Source organism: Zalophus californianus, chromosome 2 (genome assembly GCF_009762305.2).
Source record: "Zalophus californianus isolate mZalCal1 chromosome 2, mZalCal1.pri.v2, whole genome shotgun sequence".
Taxonomy (NCBI): domain Eukaryota; kingdom Metazoa; phylum Chordata; class Mammalia; order Carnivora; family Otariidae; genus Zalophus; species Zalophus californianus.
The window spans coordinates 177,388,389-177,414,554 of record NC_045596.1 but is presented as its reverse complement, the minus strand read 5'-3'; the positions used below and the strand labels follow the sequence as shown (position 1 = coordinate 177,414,554).

General features: G+C 49.8%; 1 protein-coding gene and 1 long non-coding RNA gene across 3 annotated transcripts in view; one reads left to right on the top strand and one right to left on the bottom strand.

Annotated features, from left to right (window-relative positions):
- PRAG1 (PEAK1 related, kinase-activating pseudokinase 1) overlaps positions 1-22,325 on the bottom strand; it is a 50,215-nt gene extending 27,890 nt beyond the window's left edge. Inside the window, exons 1-3 of the mRNA XM_027599881.2 lie at positions 22,108-22,325; positions 17,426-17,892; positions 13,528-15,359 (exon numbers count right to left, since the gene is read on the bottom strand). Of these exons, the coding sequence (XP_027455682.2) occupies positions 13,528-15,359; positions 17,426-17,734 (2,141 nt within the window). The 5' untranslated portion in view covers positions 17,735-17,892; positions 22,108-22,325. The remainder of the gene's footprint in view (positions 1-13,527; positions 15,360-17,425; positions 17,893-22,107) is intronic.
- Positions 22,059-24,647, top strand: LOC113925251. 2 transcript variants are annotated; one of them, XR_003520960.2, is made up of 3 exons: positions 22,059-22,191; positions 23,360-23,479; positions 23,699-24,647. It is a non-coding gene; the product is annotated as an uncharacterized LOC113925251 (long non-coding RNA). The 2 variants fall into 2 exon arrangements; XR_003520961.2 differs by lacking the exon at positions 22,059-22,191 and adding an exon at positions 22,515-22,638.
- The last annotated feature ends 1,519 nt before the right edge of the window (positions 24,648-26,166 follow it).

The following is a 26,166-nucleotide window of genomic DNA, read 5'->3' as shown; positions in this document are numbered from 1 at the left end:
CTGCTCTGTGGTGAGCACCGTGTTAGGTGTTGGGGATACAAGAGTGCATAGAGATGATGCCATCCTTGCTTCCACAGACCTACGACCCAGAAGATAAATACTTGTCAAGCTCCTCTAAAAAAAGTATATGGAGGGGTCAATCTATACCTTCAGAATCGATTTGCAGCCTTGGGGGTTGAGCATCCTGACTCCAGATCTTTCTAAAACATTGCTCTCATAATGATGGTTGACCCTGTTGAGCCCCGTGCAGAGCTCTTGTAAGTATTCTTAACCTCGGCCACCATACTGGATCTTGGGTTCTCTGTGGTGACTGAAATACATACCCCAGATATTCTTTGCCAATCTCAATTTCAAACATCTTCCCCCACTGTTTATATACTAGAACATATAGCTAGACTTCTCATTTGGGAAGAAAAAGTATCACCATTTTGTTTTTATATTACTACTTTTCCTCATAAATCCTTTGCTCCAATTGGGCTAATCTCTCATTGTCCCCAAATCACTCTGCATTACTGTCCCCTCCCCATCCTAGCTCTGAAGAAACAACTGTCTCTCCCTTTCAAACCTTTACACCCTCAAAACCCAGGGTCAATATCACTTACCTACAAATCCCTCCCAAACCACTGCAGTCTTTTCTGACTGACCCGTCTTCTCTGGAACGCACACCGAACTGAGTCTGATTCACATCACTGGGCACTCGGTTATAATCCTGGTTAGATTATTCTAATTGTTTCATGTGAAACAGGCTTGTTACCATGCCCAAATTATAAACTGTTTGAGGAGCTGTGTCACACTCAGAATATACTGGAACACACAGTAATTACTAAATACTTCTTGACTAAGTTTATCTGCCTCTGTTTCAATAACTCGGTGGCATCTGGGAGCACAAATGTTTCCTTTCGGTAAAGAATTACACTTGTCCAGCAAAACTTGCAAAAGGCAGGAACCCTGAGCAAACACCCCTCAAAAAAGCTGGATTCAATAGCTGAACCTGTTTCATATTTACAAAACACAGCTGTTCCAAAATATCCTGAATTTCTACAAATCTTGTAGTTAAAAAAATTTTTTTTCAAGAGATGGGATGAGAAAGACAGATAACTACGCTGAAAGGTTTTTATTGCTTTTATCTTTGATTCTCTTTGATGAAAATGCTAAGGGACTTATTTTCCAAGTATCTTAGTGTCACCTGAAAGGGTTAATAAGTCCAGTCTACTCTGGGGGCATATTTCCCCCCTGATTTATTAGCATGTATAAAGATAGGAAATCAGTTTCATTTTCAGTCAGATGACCTCAATGTTCCCCACTGTGCAGGCCTATTAATTTGCATTTGCAGTTAATGCGCTAGTAACTTCCATAGCTCTGCAAGCTGAAAAACCCTTTGGTTCAATCTGACGATGAATGCAGTTTGCATTCAGTGGAAACCACTTAAAGATAGGAATAAAGCCAAACTTATTTTTAAAGACAGGGACGTGTACACGCAAACATTTAGGTCGGTCGTTAGTTGTAGGGAAGGATAAAAGTGCTTGAATTGGGCAAATGGAAATCTGAAGGCATTTGCCCTGACTATATACAGATCTACTTTCGCATTGAGAAATTATGAATGTTTTTTAAAGATCACCTTTCAGGCCTCAGAAAATTCAAGTTCCTTAATCTGTGGCCCCAGGCAGCATGGTACTCTTTTGTGTACGTTCCTGGAGAAGTTCTGGGCTGCCTGGTGCCGGAGGAAGGCAGGCAGAGGTTTGGAGTTACCTGGCCTGGGGAGCTTTGAGCTGAGGCTGACGACAGGCCAGGAGGGTCTGGGAGCAGGTAAGGGAGACCCCGTCACCAATGTACTACTACACTTTATCTCCAGTAGAGGTAAAGAGGCCCCGAGTCCTGGCCTGGAAAGTCAAGGAGGAAGCTCTTACAGGTGTTCACACGCCAGTGGAAAGGAAAAGATGGCAAGATGAGAAACAAATGGACGACCAAGCAGCTGCAATCCACAGAGGGGTACCCTGACTGCCGGCCCACCTCCAAGCCAGCACAGTGTGGGAGGACCTGCAGGAGCCTCTGGGAAGAGCAGCCATGCAAGCGTTTCCAGAACTTCCCAGATGGATTTCCGAGTCCTCTAGGAAGGGCTTCTTGATGGGGTGGTTAAGACCATGAACCCGGGGGCTCTGCTGCCTGGCTTGGGTCCTGGCCCCCCTGGTCTCTGGCTGGGTGCCTGACAAAAGGCACTTCAGCGATCTGTGCTTCAGTGCCCATCCAGCCCATTTCTCCTAATGCGGATAACAATCACACTTATCTCATGGGGCTGTGGGCAAGATGCAATGAGTTAATGTTTACTACGTGCCAGAAACAGCACCAGGTGCACAGAAAGTGTTACTTATACAGAAAGATGGATGGATGGATGGATGGATGGAGGGAGGGAGGGAGGGATGGAGGGATGGACAGACGGACAGAGACAGAGGGGAGACTTCAGCAGCCTCCAGTAAACTGAGTAATTCTGCTACCTGGATAGGAGCAGAAAAGAGCACATGGGTTACAGATTTCACTCTGATAATTTTACTTTTATTATGATACTTGAAGGGGACTCAAAGGGGGCGCCTGGGTGGTTCAGCTGGCTGGGTGTTTGACTTCGGCTCAGGTCATGATCTTGGGGTCCTGGGATGGAGCCCGGACTTGGGCTCTGTGCTCAGTGGGGAGTCTGCTTCTCCCTCCCCCTCTCCCTTTGCCCCTTCCCATTTGTGCTCTCTCACGCGCATGTGCACTTTCTCTCTCTCTAATAAATAAATACAATCTTTAAATAAAAAAATAAAGAGATCAAAGAAGAAAGTTCATCAGGATGATGCTTTGAAGATACGCATTATTCTAAAGTAACCAGGAAGCACTGATGGGTCCATCAGCCACACCTCAGTGTGAAATCTAGGATTCAAGACATTGCTCATTTGTAGTGTAGCCCCAGGCTCAGGGCTGACGTACTCCACAGCTGACCAGATTGCTTAGCTCCATTACACACAAATTAAGAAACGGAAGAACCTCTTTTACGGTATTCGCTTGCCTCTCCTCTGCAAAAAAGAACCTCCCATGATTCCTACCCCCTTCACACCACCTCTCCACCCCCAACGGAGGGCTCTGGTGATTAAGTAAACCAAAGCAGTAGCAAATTCTTACTCACCGACTTGGGAATCACTGCTCTTCTACTCCTGACCTATCCCTCTTGGAACCCATCCACCAATACAGTCTGTGCCTGACCAGAATCATTTTGTTTCTAGACTACTGGTTTTGGCAACGACGCTTTCAGAATTATCTTCCCCTCTTTCTCTTGATTCAGCAAATGCTCCAAGTCCACTTTGTTGACCCAGTTTCTGAGCCCAACTATTGGCTTAACATCTATATTAGATGTTGTTCCTACCCTCCTGGCTTGGGAGAGTCAGGCTATTTGTAACACAGCCACTAGATGATCTTCTCTACTCCCATCTCTGGCCCAGTCTGTTGCCCAAAAAGGATGAGGTTTCTTTCCCACTCCCAGGTCACTTCTTCAGCCCTCTGCTAGCTGCTCTCTCCCATCTCCTTTAGTCCTGGCTGAAACCTCCCCCAACCTGGGTAAGGGTTCTGGTCACCCAATTCCAACGTGGCAGTGGGCAACAGAGGGGCGGGGGGGGGGAGGCTCCCTACATCACTAATTCTCACCGGCTGGGTGTGTCGTACTCTACAACTCAATTCTGACACTAAGGACCCGGAGACAGCATCAGATCGGAGGTTCCAATGACCTCTTCCTTGGGTCCGATTCATTTGCTAGAGCAGCTCACGGAATTCACGGAAACATTTCACTTACAGAATATAACCCAGGAGCAGCCAGATGGAAGAGACGCACAGGGCAAGGTGTGGGGAAAGGGCGCAGAACCTCCATGACCTTGGAAGGTGCACCACACCACTCCACGCACATCTCCCCAGGTTCACCAACCTCTTAGCTCTCCAAACGCCATCCTTTGGGGGTTTTATGTTCGCTTCATTACAGAGGCACAAAACTGACTAAAGCACTGGCCACAGAAGACTGATTCAACCTCCAGCCCCTCACTCCTCCCCAGTGGCTGCGGGGGCGGGGCTGAAAGTTCCAACCCTCTAATCACAGGGCTGATTTCCTGGCAACCAGCCCCCATCCTTAGGTGGGTTCAAAAGTCACCTCATTAACATAATAAAACACGCTTTTATGGCTCCTAGGAAATTCATCACTTAGCAAACTCCATGGGTTTTAGGAGCTCTGTGCCAGAAACAGGGATGGAGACCAAAGGTTTATTTATTATAAATCACAATATCGTACTAGGTAAGTTCAAACACTTTCCATCTTCACTCCTGCACCAGGCAGCCTACTCCTTCTCTAGGAAAGTGAATAACCCATGCAGCGTGGGGCCACAATTAATACGTGCTTCCTGCCTTCAGCTAGCCCTTGGGGCTCCCTGGCAATCCTTGCACTTGACCTCCCAACTCTCCAAAGCAGCTATTTCAAACATTCACCATTTTTCTTGATACTCTTAGTTGCCATTCTTATTTCTTGCACGTAAGTCCTCTTTCTCCATGATTCAGTCTTTCTTTATGTTCTTATTTACTTCAAGTGCAGAGAGGTGAGATCACCTTCTGCCTCGATTAATGATACACCTTCACGCTGATCTGCATTGTTTTAGCTTTTCCCTTCATCCCCATCTCTACACTAATTCTCCATTTCCCGATTTCCCACTTGCGGGTATTTCCTTGGATATATATCTTTGGATTTATCTTTTAAAAAATGCTGTCACTTTATGTGTCTTCCATTTACAGAATTACATTGTGTTACAGATCGTGTTCTGTTTCTTAGTTATTTCACTCAAAGCTAGTTTAAGGGTCATCCATGTTTCTGTATATACATCCAGTCCATAATGTCTGACTGCTATTAAGTACTTCATTTCATACTCACGACATTTTACTTTTCTGTTTTCCTAGACACGAATACCTGGGGTTGCACCAACTACCCTCTACTGTGAACACTGTTGTGATGATCTTCATCGTATGCGTTCCCTTATTGACCCAAGTGTTTCTCCGAGGCAAACACTGAGGAATGGAGACTGCAGGGGCATAATGTATTCTTATACTGAATTTTACTCAATAACTCACCTTAGCTCCACCTACACTGAGTCCTCAATATTTAGTGATTAAACGACTGCTAAGACCAAGAAAACTTCAGACTCCGAACTGTAAGAGTCTCTTTCATTATGTTTCTCTGCTTTTATAAGAGGCATGGACAAGCACTGAAAGTAGGATAAGAAGTGGAATCAAGGGGCTGGATTTAGGATTCACTGGTAGAGACAATTTCTGTTTCAAGTTTTGGAGAGGACATGAAGATATGGAAGGCATTTTGAGAGATTTGAAGGGAGGTCACAAAGTAAATGTGACAGATCAGTGAGTATTCTTGCCCTGGCTTTTCTTGTACTTGCTCCTCGGGCGACATGCTCTGTCCCCAAGTTGAACATCTCTGAAACAGACACCCTGGCTCAGCACCAGTCCAGAAGATGCAGAAGAATTATAGGTACTATGTATTATGAAAACATATACTTATATTATATTCATATTAAATGTATATGATAAACTTTTATTATAATCTTTATATAGTTATAATATGGAATTTTCATTTTCAAACTATCCCTCTAAAAGATGAGACATATTTCTTGCCCCTACTCCCCGTCTCTCCCATCGGGAAGCACTGAAAGCCAGTGCTACAAACCAGAGAGGGTAAGGCTAAGTGAACATACATTATTTACTGGGTAACAGACGTTAACGGTTAACTCTTACTTACTCAAATACAGAGCTCCAAAAAGGTTACAATTCATGGGATATTCATAATCACTCATTAAGAGAAAACAAAACGTTTGGCCTTACAGTCTGAACTTTGAGGTTATAATCAAAGAGAGGACCACAGTCTGCCAAAGTTTGCTTAGGATGGCCTGGGCTGGACAGAACACAGATCCTCTCCCAGGTATAAAACCCTTGAATTGGGCGCCTGGCTGGCTCAGTCGACTGAGCGTTTGCCTTCAGCTCAGGTCATGATACTGGAGTCCCAGGATCGAGTCCCGCAACAGGCTCCCTGCTCAGGTTAAGAATCTGCTTCTCCCTCTCCTCCCCACTCATGCTCTCTCTCAAATAAATAAATAAAATCTTAAAAAGCAAACAAACAAACAAAAATAAAGCCCTTGGATTAGTATAGGGAATAGTTACTGACGATCAACGATTTTGCATTATAGACGGTAAATTTTAGATTCGAAACCTAGATTGATAAATATCTGGCACACGAGTCTACACTCTCTGCTGGCATGACCTGCAGACAGTACTAATTAATCATGGTGAGGGGCGCCTGGGTGGCTCAGTTGGTTAAGCGACTGCCTTCGGCTCAGGTCATGATCCTGGAGTCCCGGGATCGAGTCCCACATCAGGCTCCCTGCTCAGCAGGGAGTCTGCTTCTCCCTCTGACCCTCCCCCCTCTCGTGCTCTCTATCTCTCATTCTCTCTCTCTCAAATAAATAAATAAATAAAATCTTTAAAAAAAAAAAAATCATGGTGAACTTTCCCGCAGGGAGGGCACATGGTCTCCCCGTTTTCCACGTGGAGCTTCAGGCTGCTACTCCCATTGATTGGAACTGGTGTGGAGAATGCAACCGAATTGCCCTCAGGGTTCAAGAAAAAGTTGTCACAAAATCTTCCTTTTGAGCTATACATATCAATAAGCATTATTTTAAGTGACATCCCCTCTATGACTAGTTTTAAAATTCCAAAACTTCCTCCCTTTTTTCCTGATCTTCAAGGTCATATTACTTACTAATATGTCCAGTTAGCCCAACTATTCTTGTGTTTATCCAGTGTCGGTGTATTTTTGCATCCATTTTGACTGCTATATGGAGCTCCCTGAAGAGCAGGAGCCATTCCGAAGGGTGTTCTACAACCCAGGAACATACATGGTAACGCCGCCCATTATTTGCCTAGGTTTTAGACTTCAGATTAAGTTTTTATAGCACAAGCATAAATGAGCACGAAGTGGCCAAAAACCAAACTACCAGGAAGTCAGGGGATCATCTGACAGTGACAGGTACTGGACAGTAAGATGAGTAAAAAGGGAAGGAGTTCTTAAAGCTGTCAGTTCCCCTTTCCACCCCCAGTGAAGGACAGTTGCTTCTGTGAGTCAGCCCGTTAGAGAAGCACAGAGAATAAGCCATCCAAGGCATTAGACAAAAGCTCATCGAAGCAGGGAGTTTTACCAACTTGTACGGAAAAAGCACAAACACCCTTTAACGACTGACAGTTTTAGGGATGTGCCCAAGAGTCGATATAAAGAAACTGAGCAATTCTAGTGCAGGGGATGAAGACCGATCTTAAACTCTGAAGGTTATCAGCTGCAGAAAGGGCCGCCAAGTGTTCTCTGCAGTTGGTCTATCCACCCTGATAAAAGGAAGTCCTTTCGTGAGCACATCGACCATCCTAACACAGTAACAAATGACTCACACCACACATAGATAATTTCTCACCAACTGGTGAGTTCTACACCCAAAAAGTAGGCTGGCCATTTTAGGAAAAAGTCCCTTTGATCACTTAATGGACAACGGGGGCTCGAGCAAATGGCCCGCACTTGTGTTTTTCAACCCACCTCAGAAAGCATGAAAAATCTCTTCCCAAGAGAAGTGAAACCACACCTAGAATTCCTTGAGACTCACTGGTGGGGAGAAAGGTCCTTAGGTGATGACTACCTGAAAGGAACATTCTTGTGGCAAGAGAGGGCTGGCTCCACACAGCTGCTCAGCTTGGGGAAAAAAAAAAAAAAGAGAGAGAGAGAGCAGAGTATGAGCCCAGCTGCAAAACTGAAATGTATAACCATTGGAAAGAAATTAATCCATGAAAGGATACATTGTGCCTATAGGGTGTTTGCCCACCCTGAAACATTAATAATTATTAACTTCGGCTTCTTTTACTCAAGGTGATATAATGTTCTATTGAGCAAGGCTAGGCTCAGAATTATAATGGGATGTCCAGTGAAAAATCAGGCCAAGATCTGTAGTTCTCTCTGGGCTTTTATCCCCCGCCTAGTTCAATAATCCTTTACTGAGGGGCGCCTGGGTGGCTCAGCCGTTAAGCGTCTGCCTTCAGCTCAGGTCATGATCCCGGGGTCCTGGGATCGAGCCCCGCATCGGGCTCCCTGCTCCGCAGGCAGCCTGCCTCTCCCTCTCACACTCCCTCTGCTTGTGTTCCCTCTCTCGCTGTGTCTCTCTCTGTCAAATAAATAAATAAAATCTTTAAAAAAAAAAATAATCCTTTACTGATACCTCCTGTGTCCCAGGTACTATGCTAAGGTAGCCTATGGGAAAGTCAAAGAAAAATACATGAAACATGGTTCCTGTTCTCCCAGGAATTTACAATTTCTTGAGGAGATACAAATATGGATCCAATTTAACAGGGTGCAAGACATACTGTGTTCACTGCCAAAACAGAGTACTGGGGCAATCCAGAAACCTGGGTTTCAGAAAGATACTTGGATACAAGAATTTAAAGCTACTTGTTCCTTTCTCAACATTTCCTGATGTGCGAAGCATAGTGCTTTTGGAGAAAGTGAGATAAGCCGAGCATGGTCTCTGCCTACAATTCAACAAGTATTTCTTGATCATCTATTGCGTACCAGGCACCAAACAGGATACTGTGTTATTACAGATGGCTAAGCGTGCTCTTGACCTTCAAGGAGCATCTGCCTCCCCACCCCACCCTGCCTTTCTAAAAATAAATGGTTATCTATATACCTACACTAACCTTGGTCTTGAATCAGGTCACAAGACACTTCAAGGAAGGACCATTCCTGGTGTTCCTCCTGGACACCGAGCCGAACTTACCTCTGTGTTACCCAACAGAATGAGAATGTGCTGAGAATCCAGTTGCTATGATCACCAATCTCATCAAAGGGAATCAAAACAGGGGGAGAGCCCACGGTGGTCATACGACACATCTGCTGATTTAATTTATACCCACTCAACCCTCAGGGGCCTTAAGGGGCAGAACCCAGTCACTGACGTTTTAGCACCTTATACAGAGCATAATGGAAAGCAGGCAAAGTGCCTGCTTGATGAATTACAGAAAGAAAATCTAATCCCTAGCCTTCGCCGTGGATGTATGCTCCAAAATGGAGAGAAGATCCAACATATTTGATATAGACTACTGTTCAACTCAGTGATTTTTTTTTAAATTACAGACTAGAAACATAGAAATCAATTTTAATTCTCCCTGGTCCAGACAGCATCATTCGCTGTCCAGTGTTTTCAGGTTCTATCCACAAACTCAGGGGAAGAGGCCAACTGTTAATTTGCCCCTGGCAGGGAGCAGAATATAAACGTGCATTGCTGATGTGCTTTGTTCTGTTTGCCAAACTCTGTGTGTACATGCGGGAGCAATCTCTCTGCCTGAAGTATCCCCAGTGTTCATTCTTCCCTGGATCGATCCGACCAACAGCCAACTTATTTCAGCTTTGTCAAAGAGGCTAAACATAGAGAAGATTCTCAAAGCACATAGAGTGCTTTCTAATACAAACTGTGAATTTCAAAATGCCACACATTAAAGCCCCATTACACATCAAGACTATAGGATTTCCTAGTAAATTACCATTCTACCAGAATCCACTGTAGCAGAAAATGCCTCAAGAATAAAGCGTCCGGAGCTTTACTCAGGTCGGATATGGAGTCTGGAGATAAATAGCAATCCCGATCATTCTACTCCCATCCTTGGGGCTCATGCTGAGAGACCATGTTACCAAGAGACCACACAATGAAGTCATTTTGATCTTGATTCCAACGGCCCAGTGGCCACTTCTGTGGACAGAACAGCTCCACCTGTGACCCTGTCAGCACCTGTCTGCCGAGAAGTGACGGGGGAGGGTGAGCGGGGAATCAAGAATGAGCAAGAGCCCAAAGAGAGACGCAGTCTCTGCTCCCCAGAATCCCTGCAGAGGATCGGGAGAATGGAACTAAGTAGTGGGTTAAAATGACGATGAGCATGAGTGACGACTTCAAAAGTAAAACTCTCTCACTTTCTTGGGGAAACTCTTCTCTTTTGGTTAGCCTCACCTGGGGCCAGACCTTTGGCCACTGAAACCATACAAACCGGTCTTAGTTCTTATTCACCTGAGTGCTCTCACTCCGCCTCTGAGTTCAGGCCTCTCATCCTAATTTGGGGTTTTTCTGTGAAATTCCTGTCCACACTAATCAGAGGAGTCTCCCTCAACCGACCTTGTCACTCAAAAGCCGAAGTCTTTTAAAAAAGGGTTTGCATCTGCAATGAAATAAAAGGCAGAAATAAATTTGATTCTTCTGCATCTTAATTATTTCCCCAGGCACTGCCGCTCTCAAGAAACTGCCTTTAAGTCTTGAACGTGACATTGAAACTAAGAAGTCCACACTTGTTTCCCCATAGGTTTTAGCCTCCTAGCCAGCAGGACTTGTCAACCCTCACCTCCGAACTCTGCCCTAAGTTGGGGCACTAAATTGACCCAGAGACTCGGTGAGGTCCGTCAGTCTAAGCTGGTGAGCCCGAACGTGTAGGCGGATCCTTGGTGGCCCCAGACCGTGCCTCATCTGCCAGGAGGTACACTGGGTGCGCTTAAACACCTCTGAAGGGTATGAAATGGGCATTGAGAGCCTCTGTCCTTCATGGCATTACAGCAGAAGTCTTCTCCAGAACCCTAATGGGAGCTTACAAAGGACAGTATCTCAGACAGAGAAGCTACTGCCAAATATCCAAAACAACACCATAGGAAAGCCACGTCATTCTCAACATCATTTTTTTTTTTTTTAACTCCAAGCCACAGTCAGTTTTGTAAAGCAGGACCATTAGGCAAACCAGAAAATGATTCTTTGTTCTCCCCTAAGAGCCCAAGAAAGCAGAAGGATTTAAGTGCATGTAAGTGAAAAGTAACACTGTCCTGCATGACACAACCCCTTTCTCCAGACCGTTGAGTGTACCTAATACGCGTCATAAGAGTCACTATTTTTGTTTGCGGGTGAGGCTGATTCTTTGAAATAGGACACACAGATGGGCCGTGCAAAGAAACTGAGTTAATCTTCAATGTCATTCAAAGACCTTCTAATATTTTCCATCTTGGAAAATTGACATCAGCCTGCCATAGTTACCAGTGTGGTACTGGTACTGGTCCTGGATCAACTGTGGGCTGCATTCCCATGAATAGTCCAATTTGCCATCACCCTGGCCTGCTGGATTCGAAGGCTGTGGGTTTCTGGCACCTTCCTCAGAGGGATTCAGTAAGTACTGAGTTCCAGAATTAAAGGTCAGCTTATGGTCCCAAGCCCACCCTCATCCCCTCACGGGGCAGATGTGATGATTCAAGAGATGTCAGTAATGCTTAAAACATCTTCCCCAAATGAAAATATATATGAGTTTGTTTTATTTTAAATAGTGCTAGGTGCTCTTTGCTCTTTTCTGGGTTCCCTTAAGCTAATTTTATTTCCCAGATTTTTTTCCCCAAAAGTCCTGAAAATAAGACCTTTTTTGGTTTGCTTGGTTTTTTGTTTGTTTGTTTTTAAGAGTTGGAACCCAGAACCTCTGAGATTCCCACCTGGTTTGAGCTATATATATAATCCAATGGTTTTATCATAACAAACTGGGCCAAAAAATTCTGATATCAACCCAGACACTAATGCAAACCCTACCTGAGTCAGGTTGCTGTGGTGACTGGGGTTCCTCCAAGCCCTTAATTCTTCCATGAGAACGGTTTAGTTTCTTCCCCAAGGAACTAGGCAGTGTTCAGGTGGTAGCCCTAGGAGTGGGCCAGGAGGTTCCCATAGGGTGCAGGTGTCTCTGTACAGACAATAGCTCCAGGGGGCCCTTGCCTGCATAATAATTAACCCCTCTACTGGAGTCTGTTCCTCTCACTTGAGTCTTTGAACAACAGGGTGTTATAAAAGCATTGTTATTCCCACCCAGTTTTAGGGAGACTCAGTCATGGTAAGTGGCTTGCTCAAGATCACTTAGCCCATAGCTAAAACAGATGCAGTATAAACTTGATTTTCTGATCAAGTTCAAAGCCCATGCTTCCCACTAATCTACCCAGGCCTGAGGCAGAATAGAGCCAATGCCCATGTTTTACTCTCATGCCTTGTTCACTTCCTATACCACCTGCTGAAGTGCCCTATGTGTTTAGGAGCAGAGTCAGCCAGATAAAACTGTGACCTTGGCAGGTGACTTCAGCTCCTCCTATCTCCGTTTTGTCTTCTGTAAATTGGGGATGGTAATTCCTACCTCCTGGGGCTGTTCTGAGGATCAAATGAATTAATAGGTCGAATTCCCTTAGATCCACAATGGGCCCATAGTGAGCGCCATATAAACGGGAGCTATTCTTAGCTGCTGGATCCCTCATTCACTTGGGAAGTTAAAAACTGTAGCCAAAAGGAGTCTGCAAATCACCTGAGGATCTGGAGGATGTCTACGCCACATGGCAGGTGGCCAGTGCAATACCAGAACAAAGCAGTGGTCACGGAAAAAGCCCATGTTAGAGAGCATCACAGCCTGAGATGCCTTGATGTTCAAAGTCAAGTGTCACAGCTGCATGTCTCTGTGGTCAGCTCCCTGCTTCTGACAACAGCCCGGAGGCACATGAGCTAAAACAGAATCCCTGGAAACGACACAACTAGAAAAAGTCTGCTGGAAAGGCTGTCACTTAAAAAACAAAAACAAAAACAAAACACACAGCAGGTTTCTCCTTTCCCTGACAGGAATCCACTTTGCTGGAATGGGAGGGAAATTTCTCCCCCCACCCCCCAGAATTTAAATTCCAGGCACAACGCAATACCTTTAAAAAGGCACTTGTTTTTCTTGGGCCTTTGAAAGGTACTTTAAACTGGCAGGAGACAGCAGTGAAGCAATGGAGAAAGCTGTTGATTTCAGCATACGCTAAAATGAACTCCTTTCTACACCGCGCCCCCCCCCTCCCCCCCCCGGTAAAAACCCACAACTGAAGGTTACTAACCACGTGCAGAGCCTCCTACTACCCTGCTCTTGGCTCCAAGGCCTAACTGTTTCTGGAGCACACATTTGGCGGTGCCCGTGGGCCTCCCCGTCTCTTTGCCTCTCCAAATGCCGCAGCACAGCCTTCCCTGGCCTTCTTTTGCGTGTCTAAATAAATGGCGAATCTCAGCGTTTGCCCGAAAAAGCCTGCTAGGTAGACTTCAGAGAGACGGGGAGGAAAAGAGTACCAGCTTCAACAACTCTGAGCACCAGGAGAGAGGAACAGCTTGGCAGTGCTTCTTGGAAAGAGTCACTTCAAAAAGCCAATCCCGGGCAGGGCACCGCTTGTGGGCTTATTTGCTGAGCAAGAACACGAACAACCCAGAACTTACATAAAGGCACAAGGGCCTTTGGGCAGACGCTGGTGCCCAGAGCGCAGGACTCAGGGCTTGGGCCTGAGGGCTTTCGGTAGAGGGCAACAGCAAAGGTTTCTGGAAGGGCCCCAAGTTACACACAGACCATCATACTCACCGTGACTTCGGAGGCGGCGGCGGAGGTGAGAATGCCTCAACCCCACTTCTGTCCTTGGGGAACTCAAAGGCAAAAGAGGCAGATTTGCTCATCCCGGTCCCAACTTTGCTGCTTTGCCCAGAGCAGCCGTCGGTGGGGCGGAGACAGTGCCAGGCGGAGGAGTTGGAGGGGTCTGCGGTGCTGTTTTCCATCTCTCTTCCCCAGCTTTGACTCAACAACTCCTGTTCCACCTCCTCCTCTTCCTCTATCCGGCACTGACGGCTCCAGGCCCCCGTCTGGTACCGGGGCCGCCTCTGGTCCAAGGCTGAGGCGGTGGCAGCTGGGGGGTGGCACCGGACAGAGTCACCGGCGGCGACGCTGTTCGCCCGGCAGGAAGAAGCAGAGTCATTGGGGCCCCTGGAGGAAGTCTGGGGCCCCGTACCACCAGCGGAGCTCCCCTCGCTGAGGTCAGACAGTGGGGAGGCAGAGGGTGACACCGGGGACCCTCCGGGGCTACTCTTGGACAGCTTGGGGGGAATGGCAGGCTTCCCCTTGGGCGTGTTCTCACTCGCGTCGGGACGGTGGCTTTCTCTGGAGCTCGGCCCCTGCCCAGCTGAAGCCTCCTCTTCACCTGCCTCAGAGTCCTGGCTCACAGGCCCGTGTGGCCACTGGACCCCCACGGCGGAGTCGGGGCTGCTCAGGTAGATTGTCCGGTGGTCCTCTTCTGGATGGGCTGCCAGGACTGTGATGGTGGCTGCCACCTGGGGAGCCATATCTGGGCCTTCCCTGTCCCGGCCCCAGCCAGACGCTGCCTTCTGAGCCCGGGCGTTAGCTGTCCGTACCTGGCCCTGGCCCCGAGCAGCTGCGGCCTGTTCTGCTGTGGCCTGTGGCTTGGAAGGTGCTGGAACTGCCTTCTTCCTCTTGGTGCTCTCAGCATAGATGGGTTCAGGCTGTACCGCCTCCCTGGGGTGGGCTGGAGGCTGGGGCTCCCCTGTCAGTCCAAGGCGCCTGTTAGAGGTCAGCACGTGGCAGCCTGAGTCCTGCTGCTTCCCTGGCACAGGCTCCTTCACGAGGGAGCAGTAATCACTCTCAAGATGGGGGGTGAAGGGGCTGCTGGCCCCACTGCTGGCACTCCCACAGGAGAGGCCATCTGAAGAACTGGCGGCCTCTGAGGTAAGGGACAGCTTCTTGGGACCCAGGCGGGGCGGGTTCTCGGCCGGGCCCTGGCTACAGCACTCCCTCGGGAAGCTCAGAACCTGCTTCTCCTCCTCAGGGGGGCCCCCACACACCCCCTGCTCCCAGCACAGTGGTGAGCGGTCCCCTCTGCCAGGTCTGCCCCGAGAACTCTCAGCCTGTGAGGTGGCCGTGGCAACAGGGCTCCCGGGGCAACAGTCCAGGATGGAGCAATATTCTCCCCCTTCGCTGTCCCCCGAAGGTGAGCACCTCTGATCGCTGTCGTCCTCCGAAGGCAGGGACTCCCGCAGGGGCTGTGGAGAGGGGCAGGGCCCGGGGCCCTTGTGACAACCGGACGTCATGCCAGCAAAGGCAGCTACCTTCTGGCGGAAGCTCTCCTGAGCGGAGGTCAGCTCTTGGTAGGGAAACATGGGTTTATCTTCTCGCCCAACCTTCTCACTGGAGAAACTCACTGGGTGGAAGGCAGTGTTCCGCTGCCCCCGGGCCTCTAGGCTGTGCAGGCCCACCACGGCATAGGCCGGGGGGCAGCGAGCGAGGCCATCTGTGGAGGCAGAGGGCCCGGCCGGCTTCTGGGCACCACGGAAGCTGCCCAGGTAAACTAGCGGCACGTCGTCCTGCTTCGGGAGGGGGAGCTTGCCGGGGGCTCGTCTCCAGATGACCTACACAGCCCCAAGGTTAAAAGACTTACATTAGACCTTGTCAGAGAAAAAAGGAAGAGAGAAACCGTGAGAGGAGAGTGCCACGACATTGTCAACGGTCTTCCATGCTGCAGGGAGGGAGCCCTGCAGCACGCCTACCTTCTGATCTCCCCACAGACTCTCATCATTGCTGGGACCCCGCCTCCCCCCAGAGCCAGCGGTCTTCCCAGACACTGAGCTGCATTTCCCACCCGGGGTCTGGCTGGCTTAAGGTCTGTGAGGTGGGGGTGGGGGGAGGGGGGGAGGAAAAAAACCCAAACATCTAAAAAAAGAATATTCTGCCTTCTCCCTCAAAATGGCCCAATGAGATAAATTCTCCTAAGAGCTTTGAAAACAGAGTGTTGAGTTTGGATGCATTTTTGTTTTATGTTTGTTAGTTGTCTTGATAACCATGTCACAGTACAATCCTGAAGAAACCAAACTCATGGGGCTTTTTAAAACAGCTCGGGTGGGTGCTGGGGCAGGAGAGCGGGGGGTGGTTTCTGAGCTGGGTCCCCAGCTCCCTTGGCGCTCCCTGAGCCGTACCAAAGAGCTACTCCCTCTCCAAGTTACAGGCAGTGACCTCAGCCCGAGCCTGCAGAAGTGGCTGGACTAGTTGAGCCCCGAGACAAAGATGTGGGTTGGTCATGGGACGCCTGGGTGGCTCAGTTGGTTAAGCATCCAACTCTTGATTTCTTGAGATCAAGCCCCATATTGGGCTCCATGCTAAGCACAGAGTCTTCTCTTTCTTCCTCTGCCCCTTCCCCCACTGGTGCACACACTCTCTCTCTCTCTCTCTCTCTCTCTCTCTCTCTCTCAAATCAGTAAAATCTTAAGATGTGGACTGGTCAAAAAAAAAAAAAAAGATGTGGACTGGTCATTCCCATCACTGAAGTCATGGTCCCCTTGTCCTTCCCTTCAAGAGTCTCCCCCTACCCCAAAACTTTTAGAAGCAGCCTCAAAGTTGGGCCAGCATTTGCCTCCTTTCCAAGATGATTCCGAGCTGAGGGAGTCCCTAGCTCATGTCTGTAAAGACCGAAGGTACTGAGCACAGCCTGGTGCATAGGTGTAACCAGCTTATGACCAATGGAGCAGTTCCGGAAGAACATGGAGCTAAGCAGAACCACAGGAAATGCCTCTCCTCAGTGAAGCCTCCTCTAATTTAAAACTGACCTCTGATTTCACATAGGCTCAAACAGCCTTCCTGATTCACTCAACATGACGGTTTAGGAAAACTAGAAGAGGCAAAAGGGTCAAACAAGTCCTAAGCAGTTCTTAGATGTCCTAGACTTCCAGCTTCCTAGCCCCCGTCCAGAGGCAGCAGGCTCTACGTGCCCTCCAAATAACGATACCTTTGTAAGGGGGACCTGTGCAATGAGCGGGACAGTCTCATCTGTAGGGATCTAACTGTCTCCGGTGATCCCAGGCCAAAGCTGCTAAAATCCAAGCTTCACCATTGGAAACATGAACCCCGGCTGGGAACTGGATATGAAGAAATTATTGCTAACACGTTAAGTGGGATCATGACATCGTGGTTCTCTTTTTTAGGAAGACTTTACTTTTTTAAAGACATGGGCGGAAATAACACGGCGTCTGGGGTTTGCTTTAAAATCACGGGGGGGGGGAGGGGGGGCTGGGGGCAAAAAGGAAGCAAGATGGGGTCGTGCGTTGATCTGTGGACACGGCATTTGTTATGCAATCATTGCTACTCGTGTGTGCATTTTAAACGATCGATGAGAAAACTTTAAAAACCTTTTAAAAAAAAAAAAAGCTGCATTTTTGCGTGCCTCCAGATATATAATTAAGACAATCTCTGATGCCACTGGAGGGACTGGACTGATGGTTCTCAGCCTGAAGGGACAGATGGAAGGGAGGGCAGATAGGAAAGAAGGGCAGGAGTCAGGAAGGAGCAGTCGTGGGGCAGGCTGATGGGAGGCCGTCCCAGGGGAGCCATGCTCTAACAGCCCTCCCTGGCTGCCGGCCAGCCACCCAGTGTTACAACAAAGAGCAGCCCCTGTAAAAATACCACCGGGGTTAGTCAGCCTCACCTGCGAGACGTCGGCGCTCAGGTTCGCCTCTGTCCACACATCGGAGGTGTCGGGGCTCATCATGGTGGGCTTCACGGCGATGGTGGGCTTGGAGTAGGGCGAACCGTTCACACCTTCATCTTCCAGGCGGCAGTTGTCAGGCCTGGGGGGCAGGCGAGGCGGAGGGGGCAGGTGGCCGGGCGCCAGCTGGTGGTCACTCCTCAAGCAGAAGCAGTTCTTGCAGGACCCAGGCTTCCAGATGTGCTCCACAAAGTCACTGCACGCAGACATCTTCGGGCTCTCGGGGTTCAGTCGGACGGTCTGGTGCATCTTGAGCCCACGGCGTGCTGGTTCATCTTGCGCTCGGCTCTCCGGCGTGGTCTTCTGGGAGGCAGATGCGGGTCGCAGAGCGGCTTCCCGGGACAGCAGAACACTGGGCCCATCAGAGAGCTGCCCGACCTGAGGATGGCCGCATTACCAGCGAGAGGCTGAGTATTTCAAGGGGGAGTAGTAGGTGGGGGAAGGAGGAAAGAAGAAGAAAAAGGTAGAGATTAGCATTCCATACATTCGGAGGCCCTCACCTATTTGTCTTAAGGCTCTTAAGTCACTCTCCGGTGGTGCGGCCTTATCAGAAGCTGTGAAAACTAAACACAACTCTGTGACGGGAGTACCAAGCAGAGTAGGCATTTCAGTCCCCAGGGCTGAAGGGATCTAGAGCTTGGGACAAGAACTACAAAGTAGTAGAGCAAATAAAAAATGGTGGTTTCCAGAGGACAAGCCACAACTTTTCACCAAGGACTGTGTGAGCGGGCAGGTAGGCCTGGGCCCTGAGCCCAGCGCTAGAAGCCATACTTCTGGCCAGGGGGACACTCGATGGATGAGAAAGGGGAGAGGTGTGGGGCCAGCCTGCCCCTCAGGGGAACTGTGTCAGGAGGTCTGGCATCTTGAGAATCCGCCCTCCTCCCCTTCCTTCATAGACCATTCAACCGGATGCTCAGTCAGGTCACCAGAGCCAAGGCTGTAGGCCAAGGAGGGAAACAGAAAGAGAAATGCCTTGTTACCACAACCCTCTGGTCTAAGGGTGGCTGGGTAAAATACAACAAAGGGAAGAGATCATCACGCAATTATTTTCCCTACGATAGCCCTGGGGGTAAAGGCAGTCTGCTTGTTGCAAGAGTTGCCTCTGACAGTCCAATAGGGAGCAGAGAGTTTGCCCAGAGAACCTACTAAATTCACCTGTTGAAGATGAACTCAAAGGGTTGCAGATATGAACCAATTAGCCTGAATAACACCCCGGCAGGTAGCTGTTATCCCCATTTTAGAGATGGAGAAACAATGGCAATGACATAACTAAGACCTGTCCAACAGACACAGGGAGTTTGGTGGTTGTAGAAGGCAAGGCCAACTGTGCTGGCAGCCCCTCAACTCATCACGTCATTCATTATACAGAGTGGCTGCCCATCACCTGTTTGCTGCTCCTCGTTCTTCTTTCCTCATTTAAATGAACTGACCTCCTCATAAGGAAAATGTTCATGAGAAAATCATCTCTACAAACCTCAGGCGATCAGATTCTCATCAAAAAGGGAGCTTTGCCCTGGGGTTTGCTCTCCACTCTCCTCCAGTGAGAACTTGCTTTGCGGCTGATGCCCTCTAAACTATCAACAGGGCTAACCGGGTGGAGTGAGCCAGGAGCCCATTCCAGCATCTTTGTGGCGAGTGCTCTCTTTCCGGCGTCCCACACTCACAGACAGGGGTGCTTATTCAACAAGCACCGGAGCTAAATTTACCTCCTCTCCCTCCAAAGTTCACCGTGAAGCCACTGCATCCTGAAGCTAAATAAACACTCTTGAGAAAAAGACAAGTGTTTGTCTTTCCGCAACTGTCGGTAGGGGCTTTATGCATCCCTCTCTTTAAGATGATTGTGGGTTAGGTTCTTCTCCTCCCCTAAATACACCCAAGTAGCAGGTTCATGCCTCACCAAGTTCCCCAGAAGAGGTCACTAAGCTTCAACAAGCAGAGGAGGATAGCAAGGATTTTCCTTCCTCCCACAGTCCTGAGCCACAGAGAGCTTTAGGCTCTGCTGCTAAATTTGGGGGGGAGGGGGAGTGGAAGAAGCACACTGGTATTCAGAAAGCAGGTGTCCACATCCCTGCCCCAAGGTGGGGAGCTGGTCCTTTCCTAGAGAGCTGTTGGAAAGAGAGGCTCCCCTTTACTGCAGGCAAAGGCTCCCAAGCTCCCTTGATGGGACGGGGAAAGAAAACTCAGAAACCCGTTCTGTGTGGGCCTTTCACGTTCCTGCAGCTCCTTATAAGGCTGAGCTCTCTGTGGAGGTGGGTGTCCAACCACTTCCTCACGGCTACCACAGACAAAGAGGCAGGCTGGGGTGGCCACCCTTCATTGCCTCCCCCAACAGGCAACCGAGAGCACAAACTTGTCATGTCTGCTTGGTGCCAGAGCTCCCCATTCTTTGTCCCCAATGGCCCACAACAGCCCCAGGACTTTGGGTCGGCTCTGGATGACTGAGGTATGGGAAGCCTCCTCCAGAACCCTCACCAGCTTACGCACACTCTCTCTGCTCCCATGCCCAGCTCTGAAATTCTCTGACGCAGGCACAGCTCTCCACACGATGGTTCAGAGGGGCAAAAGTTTTTAGGGGAAGGCTTTGAATAAGAGAACAGAATGAAGCGCTATCCTTCCACCATCATTGACTCACTGCACCCTGTTAAAACTGGTTTCTCGGTCACAGCAAACAGAATTTACCACCACGTCAAGCCAGAAAAGATGCTTTTCCAGTTCTGTCTAGAGAGCTCTATGCCTGGAATTATCTCCTATTTGTTTTCAGTGAGAGATGGTGAAAAACTCAAGTGGCACACACAAAGCAGCAACAGTGCTTCGCCTACCAGTGCCAACTCTCCACAGCCTGGGAATGGTACCTTCCTGCCCACATCCTTTACCTCAGAGGGGAGGCAGCCCCCAGAATTATGCAAATTCCCCCATTTCAGTGGGAGGCAGCAGTGTAAGATTAGAAAAAGATCCCAGCATTCTTTCTGATTCAAGTCATGAAAAATAGCTTTGCCTCTGCAAACTTCACTAGAATTGTGGCTACAATTTGCAAGACTGAAGTTGTCAGACACACTCCCATCCCATTTAAAAAGAATCTGAAGAACGGTGGCCAGATCCATAAAACTAAACCTTTTGAACAACAACAACAACAAAAAACTAAACCTTTTGGCTCAAAATGCCCCTCACACTTGCATCAAAGGTTGTTAATGCCTTACCCTGAAGGGATGGAATCCCAGAAAACACTCATCAAATAAATAAATATATATGTATGCATTGTTTTATATATATATATATAAATTAAATTAATGCAACACTGAAAAAGAAAAGTACATATGGAAAATGTCTGGATTTCAATACTCCACTGGTAGGGGTTGCCCAGGCAGAAAGAACAAAGTGACAACCTCAACACACCTCCCCAACACCCGCCCAACACACACATACCCAGAGGGTGTCATGATATTCGCCCAACTTTTCATTTTATTTTTTCCTTCTCCAATGCAATGTAATCTAATCTCAACAGTAGGAATGTGATTTTCATGGGTTAGACCTCCTACAGCCTAAACCTGTAAGGAGGATAGCCGAATTCCACAGGATCCCCTGATAACAAAGTAGCTGCAGAATTCCCCAGGGCTTCCTGTCAAATTTCCCTCTGAAAAAGGAAAAAACGCCGCTACCATAATTTGGGCCAGTGATCAATAAGGTCCGTGGAACCTGACTCTGCCCTGATCTCATTGCAAAACTCCTGGCCCGTAGACCTTTGGGCTTCCCTTTACAGCTCTGCAAAGCCATGCCCTCGCTGGCTGAGCTTTACCTGAGAAAAATAAACACATTTAGCCGGCCCTGCCTCCATTCCCATTTACAGGACCTGAAAGTGGACAGGTGGAGAGGTTCTATTTTCTCAGTGTGTGTGTGTGTGTGTGTGTGTGTGTGTGTGTGTGTGTGTGTGTGTGTGTGTGTGTGTGTGTGTGTGTGTGTGTGTGTCCGTCTGTCCGGCTGGGGACACAAGCAGCACAAGCAAAGGTTAAGAACGTGTCCACAGTACGCCTTTCGGAGGGCTCAGCCAGGGCTCGAGAAAGGCATCATCTTGTTCCCTCTGGGAGCTCAGAGGCTGCCATCTAACTCGGGGCAACACAGGAGGCGGCCACCCTGGGGCCCCAAACCATCTCGCCCCCCGGATCCCGGTCCCAGTAGCCGGGCGGGCCTCTCCCTCTCTGCTCCTTTGACAGTACTCCTGCCGCAGGAATGAAGTCTTCCCCATTAGCAACTCGCAAAGCGCTTCAGTCTCCTGCCCCAAACAGAACAGCAAGCCCAGAAAGCCCAGCTGAACAATCGGTTTCCCCTCCCCGAACTCGAAGGAAAGTTTCCCCCGTTTTAAAAAAGCGCGATTCTCCAAAGGAATCGAAAACACCCCTCCGGCTCCCGTGTGCTCCCGGCTCAGCGCCTCCACCCTGGAGCACAACCCCGGGCGCACGCGGTCCGGACGCTCCACCCTCCGCCAGTGGCCGCCTGTCACCACGGGGGACGCCGACAGGGGGGTCGCCCTCTCGGCGACCGCGGCGCTCCCCCGGAGCTCCCCTCCGCGGCCACGTTCGCCAAGACAAAAAGGGACTGGGTTTGGAGAAAGCGTCGCGCGGGCTCACCTCGGGGCCGCGCTCCCCCAGCCTCGCGGTCGGCCGCCTAGCCGCCAGCCACCCCGCCGGGCGCCTCGGAGCATTGTTTGGAGAGTGAGTGCGCGCGGTGCGTGCCCGGCGGCGGGCGGGTGTCCTCTGCCGGGGCCGGGAGGCCGGGTGGCAGCTGCGAGCGCGGCTCCTCCCCCTCCGCCTCCGGTTACGCCGCGCGCCCAGGCCCCCGCCGCACCTCCGCAGTCCCCGCCGCCGCCGCCGCCGCCGCCGCCGCCCCGCGACCCCGCCCCCCCCGTCCCCCCGCCCAGGCCCGCGCGCCTCCGGCTGCCTGCCGGCGGGCTGCGGCTCTCCCGCCCCGAGCGCTCCAAACTCTCCCCGCCCCGCCCCTCCCCTCCCTCGCCCACCCGCCCGGCCTCTCGCGGCGGGGAGGCCCCGCCCCTCGCCCGGGACTGGGCGCCTTCCGACCCGCGAGCCGAGCCCGCACCTGCCCCCGCCCCAGGGGCGGTGATCGGTGCTCGCAGGCTTCCTCTGACCACAATGTCTGTAGAGGTATGATAGGTGTCCTGCCTCCCTTCGTCCAGACGGCTCTGCGAGACCCCGGGGCGTGTAAAGCCCGAGAGCTGGGGCGGGGGAGCGAGAAAGCGAGAGGTCGGGAGTGAAATAGTGAGGTCGGGAGCCAAGCCGGGTCGCCAAAGCTGCGTGGGCACCGATATTGTCCATTACGGTGGCGGGGGAGGAGCGTGGGGCGCGAGGGAGCCGGACTGGGAATCCCGACGGCGGATTCCAGGTCCCGCTCAATCCTGGGACTGAGCGTCAGGCAAATTGCTTCACCCCCGGGAACTTTAGTTTTCTGGATATAGAATGAAGGGTTGGACTGGAGAGAGCTGGTCTTCCACCTCGCTCGGACCGACATCCCGGTCCTCCGCGGGCCAATATTACACCTGTGTTTACAGTTTCCCGTTAGTGACTCACTCACAGAGATAGACTGAGTTCGAGATAGTCTCCGGGCTAAAAACTCTTGTCACGGAGAGTATGACAGCATACCACCTAGTCAGTCCCCTCCCTTCCTCCAGCTGCCTTGTGACAGGCTCGCACCTTGACCTGGGTGTTTCCTCAGAGAGTTAGCGAGCGCCAGAGTCACCACCTTGAGCCTGCCTGGGTGGGGGCAATGTGGCGAAAGGGTCTAGGAAGAAGACCCTGGAAAAACACCTCCTCTCTGCCCCTCCTGCTCCCCAGAGAGGTAACTCCAATTAGGTCCTCTGCCTTTCAGTCCACAGGGATGAGCCGCTGAGCCTCCACCCAGCTGGAGAGGAGGAAGACTGGTTTCCCTTGAGATTCCTGTGCTTTCCATGAGCTCTGGCAGTGACAACAGGCCTGAGCGGGTGAGGAGGTAGGTGGAGGGGAGACAGGGAGAAGACCTTTTTTTGAGGTTTGGCTTGGGTGTAAGAAAAGGGCAAAGGTAGAGGGATATAAGGAATACTTCCTCATGCTCCAATGTCTGGATTTCTCCTTACTATGAATAGAATTTGGGGGAGGGGGGCTGACATTGGTTAAGTACCTACCCTGTGCCAAGCCACCCCATGAGAGGGACATCATCCCCATTTTATAGGGAAGAAAGCCGACATGCAGAGGACCACATAATTTGCCAAGGCCCATCAGCTGAACAGTGGCAACACTGGGATCAGAGGCAACAACCGCATGGGTCCACTGGTGGACAATCCCAGTCTGCCGTGCTGCCCTCTCCCAAGTTCTGGCAGTCCAGCCCAATTTTTCTTTCTTCTTAAAGTGAGAGGAAACCACGTGAACGAACGTGGAGGGAAAACTCTGGCTGACCTCCATCAGCATCCAACAAAACGGGAGGGGCCAGGCCTCTCTTTACTAAGACCGGGTGGGGAGGAGGGTGTTGATAAGCAGACAGATACAAAGTGGTCTGCACTGGACAAATACAAAAATGGCATAAGGATGTGCGTGCGGTTTAGTTACAGTGGGAGATGGCGCACGCCCGGGATCAGAGGAGTTCCTGGTTCCCATGATTCAGGCTGGATGCGACCGTTCTTCCTCTGTAAGGCCTGAGTGGGGACACCCACCTCACAGGATCGAGCATACAGAAGGCATTCTTGTTCCCACTTGATCTTCCTCTCTTTACTTACTGTATCCTGAAGACACAGACAGGCTGAGGAAGTAATGATCAGAAGCCAAGGCAACAGTATGACGGGATTGGCAGTTCTGTGGCATGGGACGACAATTGAAGGGTTAATTTAGTCTTTCTGCAAAATAAACCATGTTCCCAAGTGTTTTGCTGTGCTCACACAAAATAAATGCATTATACTGTAGTTGCTGGCATATCACGTGCATCTTTTTATGCCAGCGACATGGCCTTAAAGATGGCTTCATCTTGCCTAATGAAAAGAATCAAAAAATACTTCAAAAGACCCACTTAGATCCACGTAAAATACCCATTCTCTTATGCAGTTCTCCACCAGTGACTGTTAAGTGTGTTATCTCCTCAGTAAAGCTGCGGTAAGCTTATGCATTTTAAATAAACAATTCTTGCTTGAACTTGCAAACTGCATCCTGCCATGCAATGTCATTTGTGTGTACACAGCATTCTGCTTCTAGCTACTTACCAGTCCATTTCATGACACTTTTAACTGCGGCGCTCGGGTTCCCTGATACAGATCAGACCTTGAAGAAGAGCGAGTCACTTCAGGGTTTTAGTCCATGAGCACCAGTCTGTTTAAGAGAGCAGTGAAATTGGGGGGAAATTAGGACAAAGGCCGGGACAGGTAGTGCTTTGGGGGTAGGTAAGCTAGAGTTGTTTGAAATTAGAAAGGCAAAAAGGCAGAATGAGGAAGTGTCCACATTAAAATATACTGAGAAGAGGCTAGATGGGGTATTGGAGGTGTTGGACAGTGGGAGGATTGGACCAAAGTAATCCCATGCCTGATCTCTCCCTGGTCGGAGAATAGACCCCAAACAACAGAGAGGTGTCTCTCCTCTTAAAGGGAGAAAGGGGTTCAGTTTTAGTCAACAAACATTTATTGAGCGCCTTCTACTTACGAAGCGCTGGATGAGGTCCTGTGGGGAAAATAGGTCTGTGAGCTGGAGATGATGCAGGGGCAGTGGGGGCTCAAAGAAGGAAAAGCCGGAAACCCAAAAAGTGGTTTCACAGAGCCAGGGGGGCTTAGGAGGATAAGAAGGATTTTGATTTGTGGACAATGGGGACTTTCCAGACTGAGAGAATGTTATCCACAGAGGAATGGTCATGGGAGAGGCGGGAGACTTTGCAGAGATTTCCCATCTGGTCTGGCTGGAGTGTGGCTATAGGAGACAAGGCTGAAACTGCAGTGTGGGACTGGCAGGAAGGAGGGAACCTGCCCACCGGGGAGCATTGACTTTTCTGAGCAACTGAATGATGTCATTGAAGTTAGCTTTTCATCAGCCCTACCTGGATCTTCTATCCCAGATAGATTAGGAAGTGGGAGAGGAGGTCAGAGACGAGGAGACTGGCGTGGAGTTTCTATCTCTGGTCCAGATGGGAGGTAAGGGGGCTGTGATAAAGGAGGTGGCAGTGGGAATGGAAAACAGGGATGCGGGATGGATGGTTTGGAAAGACATGAAGAGGGAGTTCTGGGGACTGGCTACTTAGGAATTCACTGAGGGCAATAAGATATTTACAAATAATAGCTTACATTGTGGAGCCTTCGCTCTGTGTCAGGCCCCGTGTGCTAAAGGGTTTGCATGCCTTTTCTAAAATGAGGCTCACAGAAATTTCCAGGTAGGTGCTGCCATGGGGGAGAGGAAGGAATCAAAGATAACCAGCAGAATTTTAGCCTCCAGAGACTTGTAGACTAATGGTTTCGCTGGTACAACTAGGGAAGTCAGGGCACTTCACTCTGTGGGTCTCTTGAGTCTGGTGTGTTTGGCAGCCAACCGGGGAAGGAAGGTATCCTGCCAGCCGTGGCATGTGGAACCATAGAGGAAATGAAGGACGTTGGAGAAGAGATGATATGAAGAGGTGAAGCATTGGCAAACACGGTAATCTAGAAGAGGCCGTGGAGGAAAGGAGTGTGGACC